The 25,703-nt window shown below is 40.1% G+C and overlaps 1 protein-coding gene across 3 annotated transcripts in view; it reads right to left on the bottom strand.

The window, feature by feature from the left end:
- CPED1 (cadherin like and PC-esterase domain containing 1) overlaps positions 1-24,199 on the bottom strand; it is a 153,853-nt gene extending 129,654 nt beyond the window's left edge. For 2 of the 3 annotated variants that reach the window (XM_074827582.1, XM_074827584.1), the window contains exons 1-3: positions 24,072-24,199; positions 23,124-23,599; positions 12,192-12,378 (exon numbers count right to left, since the gene is read on the bottom strand). In XM_074827582.1, coding sequence (XP_074683683.1) covers positions 12,192-12,378; positions 23,124-23,375 — 439 coding nt within the window. In that variant the 5' untranslated portion in view covers positions 23,376-23,599; positions 24,072-24,199. Of the gene's footprint in view, positions 1-10,939; positions 10,961-12,191; positions 12,379-23,123; positions 23,600-24,071 lie in introns of those variants that run through there. The other variant, XM_074827583.1, reaches the window with a different exon arrangement.
- Between the last annotated feature and the right edge of the window lie 1,504 nt (positions 24,200-25,703).

The following is a 25,703-nucleotide window of genomic DNA, read 5'->3' as shown; positions in this document are numbered from 1 at the left end:
AGCTGCTACCAGGGACATTGCAGGAGAGGGATCTGTGCACAAAACACTCTTCTCTCTTATGCACATGCACACGTGTACACACACACACACAAAGGAACACAGAGGCATGATGCTGGGTGGGGGAACCCCAGTAACCCTGTCAGAGAGACACAAGCTCCTGCCCTGGTCCCCTCTCAGCTGTCCCAGGGGATACTCAGCCCCAGGGCCCAGCATGATGAGCGAATGGGAGCCCCAAAGCATCTTGTGGACCTGGGAAGGGGAGAAAGTGCATTGCCTAAAGGTTTGGGACCCATTACGAGGTGCACAGTAAGAGTGTTTTCCAATTGTTTATTACGGGCTGTTCAGTGGAGGAAACAAGAGTGGGCAAAAGGAGGTATCAAGGTGGTTTGAAGAGGAACAAGCATGGGAAAAAGAGGAATAAGGGTATAAAAAGGGCTTCCCATCTCTAACGAGTGGGCTGGTTGCTACTCTTGGCTGGCCATGTCCTGTACCTGGTCAGGGCAGTCTGTTCTGTCTTCTCACCAAACTTCATTGCCAACTCTTTCTTGGCAGCAGGGCTCTCATGTGTGTGTATACGTGTCTGTGTGTGTGTATATCTCTAAGTGCAGCCCCTGGAAGGGACCTGGGCTTGGAGGCCTGTGTGTCCATGATGGCAGCAGCTGGAGCAGGTATGAGCGCATGTGTGAGCACTGGAGAGTGGATGAGGCCATGTGTGCTGTTTGTGTTTGTGAATGCTGTGTTGATCTGCATGGCTGGCCATGTGTGTGTATGTATGTGGTGTATAGGTGTGTGCGTGTGCTGCCTGAGACCACATGTTCAGCCTCACTGCTGGTTGGACATGGATCTGCATCAGCCTCACCTCCATTAGGCTGCCAGATTTGGCAATGTCTCTAACTTCGACGAGTGTGTTCATAGGAGCTACAACAAAAACAGGTACTGAGGCATCTTCCCCACTAGACTATTACTAAGCCTGCTGATCCTGCTACTTTTACAAGGAAGAGTCTGAGTGTTTAGAGAGATTCATGCAACAAGTGGAAAGAGCTGGAGGTTGGAGAGAAGATTCAATGGGAAAGCAGTGCCTGGGGAGGAGGAGTGTTCTCCCCAAGGAAACCAAACTGACAGCTTGAGTATACTTTCTATCCTGCCCTTCACCCCAATCTTTCTACCACTCCCACTCTGCAACAGGACATGAGGAACCTGGGAAGCCCTCTGAATGATGGCACTAATGAGAATCCATCATTGACTTTAAAGGGCAAAAACAGTGCTAGAGCTGAGAAAACAGCCTCTTCCCTTCGGTGGATATGGAGGACCCTCAGGATAAGCAGCTAAAGAGTAGACGAGTTTATGTGTCTTAATGTCCTGTCTCATTCAAATTACAATGAAGTAGCATAACAATTATAAACTTAAAAGTATGCTGTTTGATCACCTATGCAAGAAACAAAGACACATATTTTAAAGTCCGAATGGCAGCCCTTGATCACTGCATTTATAGCACTCTGGCATCCTATGCCAACCCTAACTAATGTGTCAGATTCCTTAATACCCAAGAGACAGGAAACAATCAGAATACTGCAAAAGAGAAGCTTGGGAATAGAGGCAATGCCTAAACTAAACAGTGTCAGGACACAGGCTCAACCACTGGCTTGCAGTCATCTGCCGTGATTGTTTTCTCCCTGGGTGGCCATGCAATGCCCCAGGAGACAGCTCAAGCCAGTGACAGTTCCTAAAACTCAGCAAAGAGCAGGCCACCCTCAGCCAGAGGAAAAGACTTTAGATACATGGACATGAGTCATATTGCACCACTTGTCCTCAGGACTAAGGAATTGACCCATTTTATTTATGTTAGACAAAACCACAAAGACAGGGATGTAATAATTAAGCCATGGCTAATGTGAGGGAGATTTCCAACTGTATGCCACAGGTACTGTTTTCTATGCAGCACCCTATTCTGCCTTTCAAGTCTATTCAGCTGGCATGCCATGGGGTAGTGAAAGTCGATGATACAGACATCATCATGACTACCACGTAGAGCATCCATGGAACATGGACTCCAAAGCAGACGTTACAATTATCTCTCCAAACTTTTTAAAGAAACTTAGGGTCAGACCTCTCACTTTTTAAGGACAACAGGCACCCCCACATTGTTAGATTTACAAAAAATGTGTACTGTAATGTCCGGGATGTAAGTCAGATATGTCATGGAGCTGGGTAGAGAAGAAAAAAACCTGTGGCTTTCTCCTACTTCACACATCATCCTGTCACAAAGGGGACAACCTAACTAGTTTACAGTTACCTTTGCTAGTACTTTCTTGAATACTTCTTTCTTTCTACTCTTAGAGCTTTCTCCAAAGGTCCTCTAACCTTTTTTCTAAAGCTGTAGCACTTCATTCCAAGTGAAAACGGGGTTAACATGTGCCAGAGTCTATGTATTTAAAGTCCTTTTCTTCAGCCTACTCTTTACAGAAGATTACCTCAATTATATTTTGTCGAAGACTGACTTCTAGACAGGTTCCAGTGATACTTAGCCTCACTGTGGTTGTCAAAACTGCAGTGAGGGCTTTTCTTTTTTTTGAGAAAGTTGCTGAAGCCAGATGGAAATAAAAAAAAGTATTTAAATGCCTGATTCCTATTTGGACAGACAAATACTTCTTGGTTTGGTCAAAAATATCTAGGTCTTGTCATTTTTTCTCTCGGGAAAAAAAAAAAAAAAAGATTGTAGCAAACAGTGGTTTTCTTCCAAGTAAAGAAAAAATAGTTTTGTCTTATTTTACCATTTTACGCTAAAAGTCCATTTTCAAAAACTGATCAATTGAGCTGTCAGTTCTAACTGACAGATCTAAAATAAGTGTGGTTCTGCCAGATTCATCTTGCATTTACACAATGCAGAAGAAAACCCAGTATATTCTATGTACATACACGCTTTTAGTAGTTGCTATAAATTAAAAATGAAACTCCTTTTTATAGCTAAATATTTATTTTGGAAAGCATTACCACAAATCTCAGAAACAAAGTAATTACAACAATGAGCTTGTTATAGAAACACTTTATGCCTTGAATCATTTGTTTCAAACTTTCCAAAATGCATAGCACTCAGCTCTTCTGTCCTTTCCTCTATCAAAGTGTGAATATATTTTACATATGTGAGGCACCATTGAGGAAATATATAAAGAATATATTTTTTGTAATCTTGCTACCAGTTAAGGTTGCTCAAATCCTATTCCTCTGTTACTTTTTAATCCAAATCCCTTGCATATTTTGCCCTTGTGTTGTGAAAAATGTTTAGTAATAAAACATGGCTGCCAAAAATGATAGAAATTAATTTTATGTGGGTTTTTTCTTTTCTAATCAAAGAGTAAGTGTCATTTTTAGTAATAGTTTTCTGTATGAAATAATTTTTTTCAGAAATCTGAAAGCTTTCATGACCAACTTGAAACTGAGGGATAGTTAGTTTTGATTTCTGAGTACGTCAGAGAAGCTTCCTTTCTCTTCAACATCTGTGCAAACTATAATTACCTCCAAATGGACAACCTCAGGGGCCAAATAAAAGAATATTCAATATTACATTAAAAAAATCAACTTTGAGGGAGTATAATGAACATCAGAAGGGTAGAATAATCATTCTCCTCGTGAAGGAAAGGTTCCCATTTGGTGTAAAATAAGCCGGTGTAACAATATGGTGCGTGAAATTTTCAGAAACATGTTCTAACCCGTGGGTGGCTACTGTACTTTTGATGTCTGGGGCATTTTTGGGATGCAGCATTCAAAAGAGCTGTCAGCTGAAAGTGGATACAGCTGGAGAAAGTTGGAATCTGAACCTAGGAATGGAGTGGGCTGGCTGCAAATTACAATGAAGGCCCACACAATGTATAAGCTTTTTGCTATCTGAACCAATAAAAGTCATGGTAGCTAAAGTAAAAAAAAAAAAAAAAAAAAAACTGGTTTGGTTTCAGTGGTATATAATGCCTCTACCTAAAATGGGAGCACAATGATGAAAGACACCACACTTCTCACAGCTGACCAGCACTCAGAGCCAGTGAGTGCATCAAAAAGGGTGCGCGGCTTCCAGCAGCCAAAACACTGGGCAACTAATACAACAATCTCTCAGAGAGACTGCACTGGCAGGAATGTTACAGGCTTCTGGCTAGACTTACTGTCATTCTCCCAGCACCTATATTAGTAGACAATCATCTGACATTTAGGAACAGACGTATATATATTTATAAACCAGAGTTTCTGCTTGAACCCTATCAGAGTCAGGATTAATTTCTTAAAGGGAAACATTTAAAAAATACTTGAATAAAAAATTATCTGCTGTTACCTTCTTATCCCATAGGCTACAGTTATAAAACATTGCCTCAAACTCTTTCACAGGATTTTCATGTTACTAGCATATTATAAAGCTTGTATGCTATTTAATTTCATTTCAGTGGACTCACACACTTTGGCCGACATGTGTATCTGTCCGGACACTGGTGTTTTTCAGATTCTATTAACATGACATAATTTATTCCAGCAAAGTTTTAATTTTAGCTCACTGTGTAATCAGTGTGTAATATTTTAATTGTTGTAAGTTCTAAGTCAACCCAATAAATACCACTCTCCACTGGACTGTATGTTCTGTTTATATGACAAAAAAGAACATTCAAAAAAAGGTATGTTTGGTAACTTTATGACTAAATGCTGCATTTTGGTTTTAACCAAATGTCCGTATACTTTTGTTATGAACAAATAAAAAATTTCCCTTTCTCAAAGAAAAGAGTGCATTTGAAACAGGGGGTTTAGTAAAATACTATAGAGAGCCTATTTTAGTGTTACAAAGAAATAGTTTGTGTGCTCTTCTGCTAAAAAACATGAATATGTTCTGCTAATAATTAGGAAGGAGAATACATATTGTTCAGAAAAATATACGATGCATTTAGATTTTTCTAACACGAAATCACAGCATCACATTAGAGAGCAGCATGTATTTGGGTATGTCAGAAACTCATCTATCTTGTGCTGAAACCAATGATGTCTGTGGCATGAGATTAGACATCTACTTTCAACTAGCTGGCAAATAGCCAGCCTTAATTGCTAAAAGCAAAATTAAGAAGTGATCAAGACAATGTATGTTTCTGGTATACATTTTCTTCCTAAAACTATATGAACTTTCATTTTAAGGAAGCAGAACAAACTTAACAAACCTTAAGCATGGTTGTAACAGTATGCTCTCAACAGTATGCTCTGAGAATCACACTTTTAAGCTCCTTGCTTAACAAGACACAAAAAGAATACTTCTGAAGTGTATGTTTTACTTGTCAAAACTTTGTCCAGGACTCACATGACATATATTTTGCATTAGGAAACCAACCCATTTTGTATACTGTCAGCTATATATTTGTACCAACAGTTAACCAAAATGATTTTTGGAAGAGAAATTACATCTGCTAGATTTGAAGATATACATGTATTTGCATGGTAACCCACAAAACACTTCTGTGGCTAGCCTCGCCATTATTATTTTGCACAATATTTTAAATGACTTACTTATGATAGAATGATCTTGTGCTTCTGATGGCATGCTAGGATCTCCAGTCCTGCTTATTTAACCTTACCTCCACAGGGTTGTTTACACTTTCAGAACCTGATTTCAATTTACTTTAATTTTCTCAGAGACTTTTTATTTATAAAAGCTGAGCATCTAGTGACCTCTCTATTCCTGACATTTCCTTTACTCTCCACTATGAAAAAGAACAAAAACCCCAGTGTCCCATTTCTGTTCTAAAAAAACTAAACTGCTTCCTTCAGTGGGTTGGTCCTTGTAATTGAAAATGGCAACCAGATGTTTACAGAACACACCAGCAATTTTCCTTGAGGCCTTTAGTCTTTATAATTGTTTGCTAAAGTTAGTTGGATTTCATGGAAACTTGTCTGAGGCTGTACCAAACAGCAAGTAAGATCTCCTCCTAACTGTACTCTGAACAATTAAAAATCAAAAAAATGAAAGTAAAGTTAGAACTAGTGCTACCTATTCCTGTTAACGTATTTCAAACTCCATAGAAAACCACTCACTAAGGGAGGAGATTTGGTTCTCTTAGTGCTGATTTTTACGTGCTGTCCCATAAAAACCATCCTTATTTCAGAGTATGTTATTTGCTTCCTACCTTCTCAAACTTCAGCTGGCTAACTCTAAGCATGACTGATTTTGCAGTCCCTTCTGTTTTCCCCACCCCTGTGAGGAATATATTCTCATAGAATTGGGCTTTTGAGAATATTTTGCATTTTAAGAAGATGCTGTAAATTACATGTTGCTTGTTGCTCAATTAGAGCCTTGAGCCACCACAGCTGCTTCATACCTGAAATCTCTCCATCTGCTTTAGAAATCACTATGTTTTCCCTCTTCAGTTTCTTGTCTGCCTCATTCTCTCAAGGTTAGTCATAGGCTTCAGGAAGTCTGTGAGTCCATCTTGTCACCCCACAGGGGGACACACTCCACCCAATAAAATCTCTTTACCTAATATTTCAAGACTTCTAAGACTGAATGCTCCACAGCTCCAGTGGATCCATTTGATTACTTCACTAGCCTTACCCCCAAAATATATTTCCTAATATCTAACATAACTTTTTTGTTGTTGTTGTAGTACTTCATATCCTATTTACTATAGGCATGTATGGCAAATCTCTGACAGTCATCAGACACGGCTCTGGGGGCCTCCAAAACCCATGACTGTAGTTTATTCTCTAGACTAATTAGCAACCCTAAGGAAACTATTACTGGCTGCACTTGTGAAGTAGCGCTTCTGCAAGTTCCTACCTTGCTGCTGGCCAGATGTCAGCAATTAAGCTGATTCTTTTGCTGAAATAGCCTCTGGTCAAAAGTATGAATAGTGAGGAGTACTAGAGCTGATACAATATGCTAAAGGAATAAGCTAAAGATGTACTGCAAGGAGCATGCATTTCATCCTAGTTCTGACAGTGACTCATATGGTTTTTATTCTAGTTTCTTCATCTCTAACTCTGGTGTGGCAACATTTCTCTGTCTCCTAGTCCTACTGTGAATAGAAGTGAAGAGACACAGACATTTTCTTCCCATAGAAAATGTAGAATTTCTTTAAAGAGAAGTTTTCCAAAGGATACCCAACAAACCAAAATGAAAAGACAAAGACTGACTTGGCTTTTTGGGAGAATCAAAGCAGAATTTTCTTTCATCTGTCCCCAACTGCTTCTTTGGTCATGCACCATCAGAGACAGACAGAAACCTGTAGCTATCATTGCTCCACGTCTGCTGAACACCTGTGCTCACTCCTGCAGGCTCATGCTTCCTGACATGCCCCAAGCAGCAGCTTTTACAGGCAGCAACCACTTGGTACAAGGAAACAACAGAGCACTCTATAGAAAGTCAAGGAGGGAGGCAGCAGAGGCCATATCTGCTGTAACAATACAGCAATTCTCAAATCAGCATTTTACAGCAAAATTAGTTATGTCTGAATATATTTAGGTTGCTTTAACAATGAGGGGTTATTCAGTCCTTGCAGTAATATCTAAGTAATGGCATGAGATGCCACCTTAAATACCAGACAGATCTCTTGACCACAGCACATAAAGAGAAGGGCCAAGATTCACTTGGATTTGCTCCCACGGGTCTGTTGTCTCACTCATCCCTTCCTGTTCTTGGAGCAGCTCCACCCAAGCACCACTCCCACATCTGCAAAAAGCCAGATCATCCTCTTTGCTGGAACCAGGACTTAATTTGCACAGCCAAGTACTTAAACACACCATGCTCTTAAAATGGCAGAAAACAGAACAGAATTCAGTGTGCATATTGATAATGTCAGCAAAGAGGAAATAACTCCAGATCTAATATTCTTTGCAATATATGTAAATTTAAGGATATATATAGTATATGATCTCCACTTAACAAGCTCAGGTGAATAAATAGGACATGAAGCTGGTATTGATTTCAGTGGAAATAAACATCAAGACTCATTGACCCAAGATGTAAATGTCGACCAAAGCTAAAATGGGTTCAATACATATCTTATGGAATAATAAATCACAAAAAAACCCCAACAACCCAAAATCAATATATGTACTGTAACGATCTTTGTAATGGCATGGCTAAAATTTAATCTTCAGTGGATGTCACTCAAACTGCAAACAAAAGCCATAGTAAAGTTTAAATAATTAACTGTAGTATTCTAAAAATAGGAAATTGTTGTGTAAAATCAATACTATGAAAATGGTTTATGATTTTTTTTAAAGTCATCCATTTTAATTGCACAAACTTCCACCAAATTATTAAAATTAACATTCTAAGGCAGCAGGGAGCATATAATGTTACATTGCGCTCGGTTTGCCAGCGGCCTGAATAGATGTGGTTTTTCCATGGCCAAACTGACTGCCTGTCATTAAAGTTATACAGAACCTTTTCCATTCCAAAAGCTAGCAGTAACAACACAATTTTGCAGGTTATTGCAGAATGAATTAAAACTGCCTGGTCAGATTTGCAGCATACAACTGCACATGTTTTTCGGAGCCTGCAGTTTTCTGAAATTTGCGTAACTATTAGTAAAGGTGAAGAATTGAGAAATGAAGGAAATGTCTATTAAGGGGGGGGTCACCATTGACTAATGAGGCAGGCACACTCAGCAAAGGACAGAAAAACTGACAGCTCCAGAAAGAAAGACATAAGTAGTTTATTTATCTTAGAAGATGTCATCCGGGAAAAGTATGGAATTCAGGAAAGGTTCAGGCACCAGACAGTAATGAGGGAACATTATTTTTGGCGGGCAGAAATGCATTTTAGTGCAACAAATTTCTGAGATAAAACGTTCCTGTTAAAAAACGTGAAAATGTTGGCAGAGCATGACAGAGCCATAGGGACCCACAGATCCTGTTGATCTTTGCTGTGGCCCCAGAGATGAGAGCTTCTCAGACTGGAAGGACAGGGAAGAAGGCAGAAGACTGGAAAATATCTGGCAAGTTATTCTCCAGCATTTTCCACTCTAAGAGCACAGAAAACCCCCTAGGAGAAAGCCCAGATGTGAAGGTCTTTCTCACTCCTGTTTCTATCCCTTTACTATTTTCTGTGAAGCTGTGTGACACCAGATTCAAAGCTGCTCCCAGGCTGCAGCAAAGGCAGAACATGGCCCAGAGGCTATGTCTCTATGAGCAGATTCTCACATTTTACAAAAAGGAGGAGGAAGGGAGGAACAACACACCAAGCACACTTTCTTCTGCCTAGTTGGCAAACAAGTGTACCATTTATAGATGTCCTGCCCAATACAACCTGATATCTTTCTCATCAGCTGTTATCCAACTTCATTTGAACTGCTTGCTTCACAATGGACTTACCACAGACACTGGAGATATTGACCATGCTTAAATGGATCTACCCCAGAAGCAGCTGCATGCCCAAGGGGGCAATCCCAGCTCTCTGCAAAACTTGACTATCCCATCATCTGCTACTAACACAGTACTGCCTCTTTATCATCTCCATCCTAACAGTAGACTAAGACGTGTTAAACCTTACAGCAAAACTCTCTCATTCGGGCTGCTGCAAAAAGAGCTCAGAGCAGGCACAGATATCATTAGTCCATGGGCTTTTCCCTCCATGTGGGTTTAATTGCTAAGGAGTGGTGAAAGCACAGCTACTTTTTGTTCAAGCAAAGCTGCTTGAAAATTTACTGACAAAGCTATTTTTCAATTAAAAATTAGGGGTTTGAATAATATATGTTTTACTGCAGAACGTTTCTGTACAGAGTTTTTATAGGAAATCCATAAACCACAGTTTCCTTGCCATGAAAGAAAAAATAAAAGGTATGCTTTTCCTTTTTAGCCAACTATTTTCCAGTTACCAAAACTCAAAATGTTTTGGTTCGTCTGTAATAGCTGAAAAATTTCCACTGAAGAAAACTATTCTCCTGATGTTACTCTCTAACAGCAACGAACTCCACACAGTGCTGCAGCCCAGGTGTAGAGTATCTCTCTGGAAGATCAGTCTGCAGAGCTATCCCATTTGGGTTTCAAACAGGAGCAGAACTGGTCCCAAAATTAATAGCGGGCCAGAACAAAAAAGTTAGGAATGTTTTGTGGTGAATTTTTTTCCATATATGACTTCAGCTGGGCTCTTGGCTCTTAGCCATTCTAAACAAAAAATCCTTTCAAAATTAGAATGAACTTTGAAAGATACATGAGTAAGACAGACTGCACAAAAATAAAAGCACCAGATAGAGCTGCTAAATAATACCAAATAAGAAGGAATGACTCCTTTTATAGATTTTTCACAACATTCATGATCTATGTTTCTTAGTCCACTATCTACATCTTTTTAATAGAGGCTTCAAGGAACATACTTTTTAATAATTTGTAACACTCTTATTAGGAAAATATTATGACAAAGCATAGCTCAAAATACCCTTCTCCAAAATAAGGAGTACTATCCCATCCAGAACAGTAAACCCCATCATCTACTGGAAAAGAAAAATAACTTTGAGCATAACTTGTTTAGTTCTAAGAAAATATCATTGGTTTGGTATGCAGACATGCTCTTTTACTTCTTGTTTTTAAGACATGACTTTAAAGCTAGGTGTTTACATAACACAGGGAATAGTTAAAGGCAGACTTACATTGCCATCAAATGGAATTAGTAGAGTCTTACTCTTTGTCTTAAATTGGCAAGTATTTGACTTTTTTACATACAACATCTGCTGGAAGCTGTAGGATGTTCCTGGAAAATACCTAAAACCTTTTTGTTATTTTTTTTCATTACTGGAAAAATACTACAGGAAGTATTGATGCTAGCCTGTAAAATATAAATGCCTACAGTTAAGTGAATTTCTACAGAGGCAGAGTTTGGAGGGTAAAAATCTATATTGGAGAACTTCAACCTGAACTGATCACTGGAGCAAAATCTAGTACAGTCATTTTTTTTATTAGATCATAACTGAATTTAGCATACCCATTTCCTTGGCCATTTGAAACAAAAGTACTTCACAGAGATGGTGCACATGGTCCCCAGAGATGCCATCTTTTCTCTGCAGCCCATGTGACATTAGCAAAGCCTGCAGACATGCTGTGTCTTGTCACTCTGAGATGGAAAGTACTCAAGGTGAGGAGAGGCTGAAACGTGCCTATGAAACCAGATTAAAATAAAAGAGTGAGGTGAAGAGAATTTACTATTTCTTGGTACAGCCTGCCAAGAAAACTGCATGTGCCTCATTTTCAAGAAAGTTTCTTAAAGAAACTTGAAATTAGTGGAGGAATTTTGAGCAGCCTCAAGCATGCTAAGTAATTATGGTTTTCATCTATGAAACTACTCTGATTGGTTAAAGCACAGAGCAAAACTGAGCTCTCTGGTAACCCCAGGAATGTATTGCAAGCCTGGATGATGCAAGTGGCACTCCCTTTAGCATGAGAAATAACCAACCACACCATTTTTCTACTGACAGAATGGTGGTCTGTGTATTTTTTTCAAAGCCTTCCAGTTCTGAAATTGACTTCCAACAGAAGACCAAATTGAGATCACAGCTTCAGTTCATACCTCTGAGGTGTCCAAGAGCACTTAAACACGGTCAGCATATATATATATGTAACTGGTGCCCAAAGCTCCTCTATCAAGCACAGTACAACTCTACACAACAAAGCTACAGTCCCTTGTGCAAGAGATCAAGCTTCTTCAGTAGCCTGCTTTAGCTGTGGATCAAATTTCAACAGGAACTAAGTAATTTATCCCAGCTTCTGCAGCAAGTGCAAAAATGTACTTCTATATCATGTTCTTTAACGAGCTTACAGAACAATCAAAACATTACCAGAGGAAAAAGCGTACCTTCATGGATACAACTTTTCTTTAAGAGAGAAGATAAGAAAGACACAAATATAGCAGGTGTTTGTTTTGTTATGAAATGCTCTACTGCAAATCACTCAGTTATACTGATGAAGTTGGTATGAGTAGTCATCAGGAACCAAACTGATCTGATTTGGTCGTCAAGACTATGATGAATCACTCTGCTGCATTTTTTTTTACAGAAGGATCTATCTAATGGAAGAATCATCTAATTGTGGAAAATTAGCTGCACAACTGAGAAGGGCTAGAATTTGGCTTCTATCCTTACTCACATCAAGAGTTGATAAGCTTTACCTCTGTGTAAGGATGCTGGAAAAATAGCTAACATTTAGTAGTTAATGAATTAACTAAGGCTAATTATTCTTACTGTGGTAAGGGCCCTCAAGCCTGGGATCTTCCGTCAGTCTCCTGTTTTCAAGGACTGTGACTGTATATCCGTGTTTTGCCAGGATGCGCTGACAGAGCTGGCGGTCTGTTTCATGATGAGCAGGAGGTGCGTACAGAACTGCTCTTCTTGTATGGCTTCCGAAGTACTGGAGAATGGAGTCATCAATCTACAGCAAACACAATGCAAAGACAATGGTTGTAAGATAGGACACTCCTCAGCAGTATAATATATAGTTGTTATTTTTCACAAAAGAAACTAGTAATTTACTGTGACGATCTAGGAAATATTTCTGCTATAATTAACAGTTGTCTTTATATCAGGGACTTCTGACCACAAATTCCATTTTGTCTGCCTCTCCATTTTTTTCTACCTTCATTTTGAACTGATATTGCAAGGGTTTGAAAGCTCAGAGAGGCAATGGAGGATCTTTAAACCATGGTCTTTCCTTTATGGAAACGCCTTTGGCTGAATTCTGGGCTGCTTTGGTGAGCTGGTAACAGTACTTGCCAGCAGACTTTGACCATGGCCTCACAGTGATCTAGCAGTGACTTGGTGAGTCCCATGTAAACTCTTCCAAGGAATGTGGGTCCTACACAGAAGGTAAGTGCAGGGGTCTGAATTCTGCTGTGTAGTGTGATTAAGAAAAGTAAGAAGAGTACTGAAGTAAAAGCATGCAGAGGAATCCTAAAAAGTACCGTAGACTGCTATATCTCTAAAAAATTAAATGTAACCTTCTCAGTACCTTATTGCCTTATTAGTCCAACATGATCCCACCCATAGGAGGTCTATCAGAGAGACTTGTATATAGGAGCAAGCGGAAAGGTATATGGTATCTCCAATGAATCCCAAGGAACTCTTGGGTTGTCTACCATTCACTGTCTTCCCATACAGTGCCTAGGGACAATGGCATCTAGACAAAACCCTTCTTCTCTATAATAGCCTGGGATATGAGCATCTTACAAAGAAAAATGGAAGAAAGCCACCCCAAATGCACAGAAATAGTGTGGGTTGCACATTAAGTTCTGTAAAGAGTGAATTAGGGGTTAAGTTATTCCATAACTTCTAATTTTAGTAAGCTTATCACTGGACATATGAAGTGCTACACAAACAAGGCACCACCATTTTTTGCACAGTAGACCCCACTGAAAAGAGACAGATGCTGTGATATAAACAAACGTCATTCAAGATGTGTTCAGTTGTTTATAGACCCAGGATCTAGTGATAAAGTCACTCCTCGCAGTCAGTTCCCCAATTACAGGATGAAGTTTTACATTACACTTGGCTGAAGTGTAAGCTTCTCTGCGACAGTGAGGGGCACAAACTATTTCAGAGCCCTGAGCCTCTAATGCCACGTCTGCTTTTGCTCCAGAGCAGACATCCCCAATAGAGAGGGTTAGCATCATTGATGAGGGGATCCTGAAAAATATCTCAATACAACACTGTCAGTCTTCTACGTATATTTGCTAAATGTGCAGCCCCAAACTATTTTAGACACTGGGATATTCAGGTAAAGGCTGATCGCATGCTAGCTGGAAAAAGCACAGAGTGAATTCACAGGAACTGCATTAGGTAACCTGTCAGATGTCCTCCCCGGCATTCCAGCATTTTTAAAACACATTAATCGAGAGGCAAGCACAGCATTACAGCATCTCAGATTGCCCATCCCCATCACAGCACACACCATTCCTTCCCCTTCTGCCTTTGCCCCTCCCTCCTCTCCTCTTATCTTCTCTCTTTCCTGCTCTCCTGCAGCGCCAGCAGCCGCTGGCAGCCCTTCCTCTCCATTTCCCTCCCTCCCTGTTTCTAAATGCAGCCCTTGCCCTGGCCCCCTGCCTGTGCTCCCTCTCCCTCCTCCTCTGGGCAGTCCAGCCAGACACTTCCCACTTTCTATTTTACTTGCATTGCAGAATAAAATCAGGAGACAGACACCTCTCACTTTATTTTGCAAGCATATCCAATTTTCCATCCCATGTGTGTTGCAGCGGCCAGTGTTGCAGGGTGACCTGAGGACACGTGAGGAGCACAGCGAGGCTGCAGCCCAGGACACATCCCTGTTCAGTCTTGGCTGGCGATCAGGACTTGTCCTGCTGCCGTCCCTCGCGGCCCAGCTGAGGGTGCTTTCTGCCTGGTGTCAGGATCCTGCCGTGGACTTGGCAGCACTTTGTGTGCACTCCTCCTCACTAAGGTTACTGTGCTTTTTTCATGCTGAAAAAAACCACCTTTCTTTGTGAAAGCAAAGCCTCCGCCAGTGTCACTCCTTAAGCATTTTGCTTCAAACAAACTTTAAGAGCTTCTCTCTCAAGCACCCAGAAACGACTTTATTTTCCCCTGCAGGCAACGCTTCAAGGACAACTCTTGCAGGGCTCACCCCCGCCAGCAGCCGCCTCGCAGCCCACGCCTGGTGCAACAGGCCTTGGCGGCCATGGGTGTCAGCCAGGCCTGGGGGCCGAGCTGTGTCCCCCGCCACTCCCTCCACCTGGCCGATGAGGCACAGGGGGACAGGAACCAACTGGCATCGAGATGTCCCGAGGGCCCTGGGGCCAGAGGCCTCTGGTCTGTGCCAGCCTGTCTGCAGCAGGATCTTCCAGGGGAAGGGAGCTCTCCTTCCCGCTTACAGACGGCAAATTCCCCAGTTCCCTGGGGATTAGAAGAAATGTTTACAAGGCTCTAGTTTGGCAATGGCATATGTTCAAGAGAACACTGAGAGTAGCATTAAAAAAAAAAAAAAAAAAAGGAAGTTCAGACAATGGTGGTAACCTTCACAGGCACCCAGAGGGCTTTCCTTTGGGACACCCAGTCCAGAGACACATAAAAATGTGTCCAAAGCTTCCTGGCACAGGGCTGGGAGGGACTGAGCAGACCTGGTTGGGGACACACTCATCTGCACACCCAGCCTCCCCTCCCACCGCCCAGGTGTTTTTATCCACTAGCTTCCCAAAAAAACATGATGGGATCTTTGGGACTCTGTGATAATTCAGGGTCCTAAATTTAACAGCTTGACCTGATGTCTAATCTGGTACTATTAAATAATATGAAGCAGCTCAACACCTTTTACGGTGCTTGCTTGAGATCCATGCATAATGTTGCCAAATTTATTTCCTCTGCCCTTTCAGAGCTATTTGCAGTCCAGGTTACAAGATGCAACGTGTCCTCTGTTTTCTTGCCAAGCCAGTGCAATGTAGGGTAGGTTTTTTGGTTTGTTTTAAACTCCTTGTTAGCTACATAGAAATTAAAAAAATTCTGGCCAACTGCACACTTGCAGCAAGTGATTCCATAATTTTTTCCAAAGTTCTATATAAAATGCCTTACATCACTGGACATGCTGATCTAGTTACTACTGGATGTTTTTCAGAATTTCTAATATTATAGCAATAGCAGACATGTTTATACACTGAAGGAGTCTGCTGGTTTTTATAAAATGTTTCTCAATCATAAAAATGCAGTCTGGGCAGAGAGCTGGTATAAAAGAAGCAGAGTGAAATAGATGAAAATAAGCTGTTCACATATTTTGATATTTTATGGTTCTGATTTTTTTTGGCATTCCTACAACTTTAATGTGCATCAGTCTTCAACCAAAAAAAACGGATCCATAATATTTTGAATATTTAAGAATAATTGTTAAATGGTCAAATGTTTTCATGTCCAAACCATTTTTTAGCTCCTCCCCAGTTTGAAGTCTCAGGCTATTATTACTTAACAGGTCACTTTAATACAGATTCAATACAACTTCTGTGGAAAGGATTGGTAAAGAACATCTGTGGTCCATGTCTTACCTCGAGAATAGTGTGTGTGTCTCCACAGAAATTAATGAGGCTTTACAGCAAAGCTGAGATTTCCCGTATGATTTAGGATGAGGTCTCTGTCAATTTTGGCATGATATACCTGCTCTTACAGCTTGCAAGCCATTACGCTTAGCTGAGCCACTGGCCTCATTTTAGTGCAATAGGCTGTTACACAGATGATCCACCACCTAACAATGGGTCTAAACAAACCACAATGGGTTATAAAGTGCATAAAAATGCATAAAAATGAATTTTGTAATTTTGTTTTCAGTTTACAGAATAACACAAAAAACACAAAAAAAAAAAGAAATTGAGCATAAAATTTATTATGGATTTTTAAAAAATTATCAAGTCAAATATATATTCCTCTGAAGTCTTAACAAATGAGACAAACAGCCCAGTTTATATAATATGAAAGCTCAATAATTACGTAACCATCCTTGTCCAACTGAAAATAGACATCTCTTATCTGAGTTGCAATTCTTAGTTCTGTCTGTCTGCAAGTTCCACATAGCTGTGAAGTTCTCTGTTAAAGAGAAAATGTTTTGACATTTTCCTTGAAACCAGTTTTATCCAATTCTAGGTTATGAATGTATAAAGATATAATTGATTGTATTAGTCTCTGAAGCTTTTCTCTATTGTGCAAAATTTCTGGGTTGTTCCAAAAATCCAAAGTTTGGTCAGTAACTGGATCTTATATATAATTACTGTTGTTGTTTTGGCCAAGAAGAAAATAGCAGTGATATTTCAAGTTGAGGAGAGAAAAACAGTTCCTTGGCATTTTTTCAGATTCCAAGAAGATTGAATAATTCCATAAATATTGATGCACTGTCTCTGCCTGGCAAGAAGTCAAATATACAGTTTGAACTGTTGCCATAGAATTTCATTGACCATCATTTCAACTGTAGAAACAAAATTCTTCTTCCTAACATAATGGCCCAACTTGTGTCTGCCTAATCTTCTCTCAGGAAAGAACTAAAAAACTATGAATCATGTTTTCAGCTACACAGTTCTGGTGGCGTTAGTCCCTGTGTTGATTACAGGCAGCCACTCTTTTACACCAAGCTAGTCAAGACTGTCAGTCTTGTCCAATAGCTCCAAACAACTTGACTGCAGCTTACTTTAACCCCACTGCTTTCTGCAGGTACTGGACTGCTGCAAAAGAGATATATGAGCCACTATGCAAACCAAAAGTCCTTTGTATGAAAGGAGAGTGCAACAGAAATACCGTGAAAGAGAACAAGCCTTATATAAACAACACTGATGCTACTAGCAGTATTCACAGGCAGCAAACTGCCTAAATTCCCATCTAGTCAGCAAAGGAAGTGTGGATCTACCTTTGCTGCTAAATACCAGCTAGCACAACAGCACTATAAAAAATCCATGAGTGGGAGTCCTAGAAACTACCACACTAATATTAAACAGCATTGATAAGAAGAGCTATAATAAAAACTTAGCATGTGGTTCTAATGCCCTAGGTCATTCATTCACAGGACTGTGCAGACCTTTATTAATTCCAAGTGTGACTTTTACATTCTTTTTCATGTTTGCATAAAAGTTCATAGAAATAGTAAGTTGTTCATATTACTGTTACATTTGAAGCGCACATAGCTCCTGTATCAAGAAGTAACAGAGAAGTTAATTTCCTGTTTCACTTTCTGGAGGATATTTAAATGTGTTGGCTTTATGTTCTGTTAGATTTCCTAATCAAAAAGGACTGTGTTGTAGAATGAAATGGTTGGAATGTAGCTCTGCTTCCAATTGTTTGCTGAATAAATACAGAACAAGCGACTAGATTATTGACACTACTTGATGACTGGTTTCTGATGACTTCATAAATCCAAGAGCAAAACTGGAGTTATTTGCATAGTCATCACCAGCACTCTGAGCTGGAGTGCAGAGCTATTTTATCAAAATGCCTTTGCTTTATGACTGCATGTAGTTCATGGTACTGCCTTGTCTTGAGAACAGACCATGAGACAATCCTACCTTTTTATCAAAATAGCTACTTTTGAGGAAAGGTCTCCAATGAACTGCATGAGTGAGATTCTGCCTCCATTTCCCGTTTGCTGCTGATGCATCCTTCTCAAACTTCCCTTCCTGCAAAGAGTCTCCACCCTGCCCCTCTTTCCTGACTCTCACCACAATAGCCTTGCCCTTTTGTCACTAAAATATCTCTAGCTATCTGTACAGTAAAAATATCTGTTTCCTCAGTGCCTTTTACATTTTACATTGAAAAAGGGGAAAAAAGTGTCCTGCTTTCATAGGGTGCAATGTGAATGTGGTATAACTCCAAGGAAACCAGTTGCTGATATTATACCATCTATCGATTGCTTTCTATTAACAGTGATTTCATACTAGCAAAGTTCTTTGTTCTTTTGTGAGGAGAAAAGAATTCTCCTCCTCCCCCTACTGTATTCTATAAAATAAATAGCCTTTTTAAAGTTAAATTTACTTTTAAAATGTATCAAGCCTTATTATGCATAATGTAATCTTTTCTATCTGAGCTCTCACCACACTCCATTTCTACATAATAGCAAAAATCACCGCTTCTCATTCTATCATCCAGATTCATTTCTCCTTTTTCACATATTTACATTTCAAAAGTTCCCACTAGCTTTGTCTTGTTTTCTTTCCATTTCCATTCCCATCTCCCTTTCTCTTCCCCAGCACAAATCCAGCCCCGTTGGTGCACAATCTCTTCTGTGCCTTCCGAGGATGCTATTAGGATACTATTACTTTGTAGCCGTAGTTCCCTACTCTGCCTCCCCCATCTGCCTCCTTTCCCCACACCTTCTTCCATGACAGTCCTCTCCTGCTGTCTTCATTCCCTAGTTATTCTGACTGAAGCAAGTATATTCCATCCAAAAAAAAAAAAAAAAAGAAAAAAACGCCAGACACACACCTTTAGAGGGTGAAGTTCATCAGATTTGTTTTAAATGTCTGCAATAAGTCATGATGAATTTTGCGTTAGAGGCAATTATTTCCATTGACTATGAACTCCAGCTTTCTGGCTCTGAAAAGATAGAGTGGAGTACTCAAGTAAAGAGAGGATAATTCCACTCTGGATGTCCAGAGTCTAGTAACAATTTCTCAGCTTTTTAGTAGTTTCAATCACAGTTTTCAAATATAGGTCCTGTAACCTGTGCAAGATGTTCAACTGGGTCTTCCTCTAGATCTTGGATAGGACTAAAACATGTTTATCTTTTTTTTTTTTCTTTTTCTACATAGTATCTCTGAGATATGGCCATATCAGACTGTCATTATCTTGCATCTTTCATACTGCCAACTCCCAGTAAATGATATCCTATCCTACTTGTTCAGGATAAAGCCATAAAAACCCTTTTCTTATTCTTCCTCTTTGCTCACCTCATTATAGCTCGTCTTAGAGATCTATCTTTTGTGCCAAACATAAGTAGCAGGTTGAGGGCCTTGAAAGTGAAGACAGCTTTTTTCACCATACCTGTTATATTTCATTTATTAAGATGCCAGCCTCACCCACTCATTAAATTCTCATATAATCAGCTGCATGTCTTGTTTGTTTTCTTTTTCTCAGCTAGACTTAAATGGCCAAGGGATGTGAAGCAAGGGTCTTGTGAGTATCCATGAAATAATCTCCTTCAAGACCTATCTTAAAATTTAAAAATCTAATATTTTTTATACATTGACCATGGTTAGACAGCTAGTATGCTGAAGCTGTGCCTAACACATGAGCAATACTGTCTCACTGCTTCCTCCCAACAGCAGAAGTATGTCTACCTGGGCAAAATGATTCCTGTGCAGACACCTAAATTGGCTCTGGCTGAATTAATTCAGAGTGGAAACACAGTGTAACCAGCTAATTAGCTCTTCTCAGAACTGGCTGAGAAGCAGAGCTAAATTGCTTAAGATGAGTGTAACAGTTTTACATCTGGCTGGTACCAAAGGTATTTCTGGCACAATACCATGCCAGGTAAACCTACACACAGGGTTTGTATGGGCTTTTTCTGTTGTTACCTATTTTAGTTTTGATGCTACAGCACCAACTCTGCTCCTTACTGTATACATTTGCAAATATTTTGTCATGCAGGAGGTAAGCGTGCCTGGCTAATCCTGAAGACAGCCTGCTGCTGGATGTGAAATCTCCCTCTAATGCCTAATGTTGGAGATTCAGAAATAAGCCTTCTATTTATCATGCTACAGATATTAACATTTAATTTTATAGTAGAAAATGTTGATCTCTGTTCATGTGAAAATAAGGCTACAGGACCAGCTCTCCAGCAGTTTTTAAACTCCTGTAACGTGTGATACCTGAGAGAGACACACTATGAGCTCTGCGAGATCTTCCAGGCTATGAATGAAATCTACATTTTTTGCAATTTAAAAGAGACAGTTTGCACTATGTGCCTGACAGTAATGGCTCCATCCCAGGGCATCTTGGGTGTAGTTAAAGACACATTTACAGATCAAATTGGCAGTTTCCAGCCATGTGCTTTTTCTGCATTTGTCTGGAACTTTCCTTTCCAAAATGAGATTAATTTTGAGATCAGAGATGCAGTGGCAAAGCTGTACTTTTCCTCAGATCTGTCCCTCTGCTTCCCCCAATAACTCATGAAAGGTGTCTTCTTTTTTTTTTTTTTTTTTTTTTTTTTTTTTTGAGGCACTTGGTGCTATGCATACTCTGAACAGAGAAATTAGCAGACTTTGGAAGGGGATTTTGCTATTCAGTAACAGTCATAACCAAGCTCTCACAGCAAACTCAACACAATACTGATTATTTCTCTGAAGGAACCAAGAATTAAACCTGCCCCAACCCAGACAGAAGAGATTCTGCAGTGTGACAGATGCTCAAAATCTAGAAACACTGGGTGTTATCTAAAGAATATTATCTCCAGCAGGCTCTTCTTTTCCTTTAAAATTTATTAATGAATTAGATTTCATAAGACATGTGCAGTGTTTAACTGCAATTTGCTTGCTGGACTATTTACAGACTAAGAATACATGTGTGACTTGTTAACTAAAAATGTGAATAATTTGGACTATATTTTAAAGTGTTTTTCCAGATTCATACATGAAGATTTAAACCAGAGCTCTAATGAAAACTTGTTTCCAAACTAGCTACTGTGGGTAGGCACGTGACTGTAAAATAAAACAGTGTAAAGTTTCAACCATGACATCTGTCTTAGATGTTACTGAGTACCCAATAAAATCAAGCAAGATAACAGTTCAGCTATCTGAATAAACAGTGGGCAAAAACACACAGTTCAAGAACACACTTTCAAAGCGAAGTGGTAGAGATTTTTGGAGATGTTTGTCTTTTCTGTTCCCTGAGATTATTATTCAGCCCACACAACCAGCAGAGTATTCTCTGGAAACAGAAAGCAACTTAGAGTAACATCCCAACATGTGCAAGACATTTTGTTCATCAGGCTCTGGAGGAAACTTTCAAGACAAATAGGGAGCCAACTATGGGTGGTCTTCAGAACTTGAAGAATGTGTTAGAGTAGCACAGCCCTGGAAACCATACCTATAAGGGTTAACATATGCATTTACATCTGTACTATAAGGTTCAACATGTGCGTGTGATGATAGTCACATCCAACCATGTATGCTGGAGGGCAGTAAGTACAGCATGTTGTAAAAACATAAGCTTCCTTCTAATTTCAAACAGCCAGCACACCAAATTCAACGTCAATCTGCATTGTTCTCAGGCAAATTGGGAAAGAAGAAATTGCAGATATTTTCAGCCAAACAACATACTAGCAAAACTCTGCCATTATTTCACCAGTTCTTACAGACTTTAGGTAGCCCAAGGTGAGATACAAAATGTTCTTTCCCATTGCAATAGCAATGAGTAAAAAGGAGTGGGCTGTACGTATCAAAAGCTGTAACACAATGTGACCCACATCCATCAGCTGTGCTCATTTCCCTTTAAATTGTAACTCTTCATGTCACATTGTTGAACAAATCCAAATCTGGGTACCTAGTGTACTACAAGGTCATTAAAATACAAAATTATGACAAATGCTGCATGGAGTAGATTTCTGCAACTCATAAATCTCTCTGATCTTCACAAGAAAAAAATTCCATTTTTTAAGATTTAGGGTTAAAGAGTTCATGCCAAAGTTATTTCACATATCTGTTTTTGATTGTTGCAGAAGATGCACTTTACAACTGCTCTCCTAAAATCAATATTGCTGACCTTTCAGACTGTGAACCCTGCCTAATCAAAGAACCAGCCTTCTAATTTTTTTTTTTTTAAATTTAAACTGCTTTACGTGGATACTGTCCATAATCTGTGAAGTCACAGATTAATGTTTATAGTCCTGATACTGTTGTATATAAGATGCCAGCATAATGATAATTTCACAGTGCAATATCTGCTGCACTATTAGCAGTCCTCTACAGGACTGAAGAAAACCTGAAACATTTGTGCTAGTGCTAATCACAGATTCCAGAGTAAAAATAACTACCTCAGTCTGGACCATTTAACAAACCACATTTTCCAACTAAAATAACAGTGTCGGCGCTTGTTAGGTTCAACACCCATTCTAGGAAGCCTATACAAAATAAACATGAGGTCAGGTAACCTAAGGACAAAGTAAAATTTGTGGGACAAAGATTCCAAAGTAAATAGTGTGATCTGAAAATGTGAAAAGCGCTTTTTTTATTTCTCAAATGCATTTAAATTCAGCTTTTCAGCAGAATCCTAGTAAAGTTCAAAACTGACCAGCAGGTAACTTTAACAGGGCAGCTGCAGTCCTGGTGCTAATTAACAGCCTCGGTCACTTTCATGAAATCCCACTGGCTCCTGATTTATGTGCCTGTACTGTAAAGCCTCTGACCTGATTCCAAAAGCCAAAATAAAATATGGTTTGTGCAGCAAACTGAAATCTCCCTGGAGTCACAGAGAAATGCCATGTTTCAGTCAAAGATTTCAGGATTCCTGTGTTAATAACATCACACTGAAGAGCTGGTAACAGAGATGTGCTTGCACATATGCTGCTGTCATTAGATCACCCATTTGTTTGTATACAGATCTCAGACTTCCAAGCTTAGGCTAATTTTAGCTGGACTCAGATGATCCTGTCAGACTCGCTATCCTTCGCTTTGCTAATTATTGCTCAGCACTCTGCTCCAGCTGACTTACCTTTTTCACTGTCTGTGAATTACTGCCAGGGAGGAAGCAGTGAGTGTTGCTTGGAGAGACCTCCTTGTATCTGCCTTGTTGTGTTTTAGTCAGTTTGTTGGGTGCAATCCCATTAACAACTGCCGAAAGGATGCTGCTGGTCATGAGAGGAGTCAGGGTCTGGCAGAACAGACAGATGGCCACCACTAAGGCCAGAAGGAAGGGACGAGGGCGACAAAGCCTGCGGCACCTGGGGACTTGCCCACAAACCATGGCCTCTTTGTTGTCCTCACTTCGCCCTTTGCCACATTGCAGATGCAGTCCAAGTAGCCACGTCTTGCCAGGATAAAAAAAGTCAAAGGCACATTTTACCCAAAACTAGTGAGAGATTTCCCCATTTCTGCTGCTGAGCACTTTCCTGGTGCCTGGCAAGAAGTCACGGGTTCCAGATGAGCAGAGGCTTGGGAAGTAGCCTCCTATTGGAGTACGGGAACAACCTGTGAAAAAACAACAAGTGAGCAGCAGCAAATAGCAGTGTGCCATGGGGCGTTCCACAAGCAGCCTTAGAAAACTCATCCACACCGCGTTCTTGGGAGAACAGAGCTGCCGGCAGACAGGTGAGGAGCAGAAATCTTCACCCCCTTTGCAGAAGGAACCACTTAGCCAGAGAATAGTATCCAAGAAAGCAAGAGGTTAAAGCTTAACACATCCTGTCCACAGCTGAAAAGAGTAAGAGAGTGTACCAACTTCGTGAACTATCGTTTGCTGGTTTTTTCTCTCTTGCATTCTCAATTCCCACTTTGTTTTTACAGTTTCCTTCATTCCAGTCCTTTTAAATTGCCTCCTTCCTGCCAGCGTGCACAGCTTTCTCTCTAAAAGTGATCATTTATCTGAAAACTGACAGACTACGAAGATTTTCGTTTGTGCTTGTTTTGTCCAGATTGTGAGTTCAAAGTTAAGTTTACTTACTCAGTTCTTATCCTGTTAGAAGTTTTCCATTCTCCTCTAATGGGCTGCTGATTAAAACCACTTGGAACAACCCTGGCTTATGATCCCAGCTCGTCTCGCACACTCAGAAGGCAGGCACACGCACATACACACGCCATCTGAAGCCAGTTGGACCACAGATTTCATATAAATAAAGGCTGGACTGCTCAGAGGGTGGGGCTAAACTAGCTCCGCTCTCAGCAGGCACAGGCTTTGGAGATGCAGCCTGAGATCTGGATGGGGAACAAGAGGTGTCCTAGCTCACACTGCATGCCTTGAAGCCACCATCACTGCAATTTTTAGAAAACTGCTGTTACAGCAACCAGTCTAATTCAAACAATATTAATATCTTGCAGGCAGTAGAAATCTGAGCAGCACCTGCAATATTTTAATCCAGATTAACCAATATGTTGTAAAAGGAAGCAGATTTACTTGGACATAAGTGTCACTGACAAAGCAGTTGTCAGTAATTTTCCATAGTAGATATAATATCTCATAGCAGTGTATAAATAAAACTTCTTACTGATGTCAAAGAGGGAAAAAAAGGAGGGTGGACAAAAATACTCCAATGAAAGCACTTAGTATCTAAACCACAGAAGGTCTTAGTTACTACTTCCCCCTGCTGACATAGGAGAGGGACGAGACAGATGGAAACAGTTGAGAAACTGTTATCTTTATAGACCTAAACTTCTCATATAATGAAGTTCTTTTAGCTAAAAATATCTGTATACAAGTTGTCTATTTTATCCTCCATCCTTAGTTACTTTAGTTACTTTTTAAGAGAAAGAGTCCTTCCTACACTGCCTCATATATAAGAAATGAGCATTGTTATGATAACTTTGAGCCAATCTACACAATTCAACAGCAGCAGCAACATTAGCAAGTTAGAGGTCTATATACATCAACGAAGAGTAGAGTACATATTTGTTTAAGTGCTGGTGTTTATTCAGCTTTCAAATCCTTTTTTCCCCTCATACTAAACCCAGTAATTTGCACATACAGAAAAATGCCATAGAAGCGATTCAACACCTCACACAGAACCTCAGCTGTCACATGCACTGCATTTTAGTTTTCTGTCTGGGGCTGTAGCTGTCTAAATTAGACTCCTGGGTTATCCTGAGTGGGAAAGGAGTACAAAACTTGCCTCTGTCCTCCTGTGATAGGTACTTGCCATTCACACAGAAACCCCCATCTCTGCTTTCTGGAGAAATGTTTCTCGTGCTCCCTCCTTGCCAGCATACCAGCTCATATCCTCAGGCCCTGCTCCAGCCAGTCTGTGCTGCAAAGCCTCTGGCAAGCCAACAAATCTGGCTAGCGGACATCGGAAATCCATGGATTCCTTGCAGCTGGCTTTGGGGTAGGTCTATGCCACACAATGGAGAGGGGTATCCAGGGAGCTGGTACATTCAAAGGCGGACTGCAGAGACACTATAGCCAGCCTGGGAGCCACAATAACCCCATCAGCAGAGGAAGAGAGCATAGTAGACTTGCTTTATTGTTTTACAAGATTGTCCTGTGGTTTTTGGCATGCCCTGATTTCTGGGCCCACAACCACCAGGTGTGTAGGTGGCATTTGCATGGTTGTCAACTTTTCCTAGATTTTTAGTGAGGGGA

This window comes from Strix aluco, chromosome 5 (genome assembly GCF_031877795.1).
Source record: "Strix aluco isolate bStrAlu1 chromosome 5, bStrAlu1.hap1, whole genome shotgun sequence".
NCBI lineage: Eukaryota > Metazoa > Chordata > Aves > Strigiformes > Strigidae > Strix > Strix aluco.
This window is presented reverse-complemented; position numbering and strand designations above follow the sequence as displayed.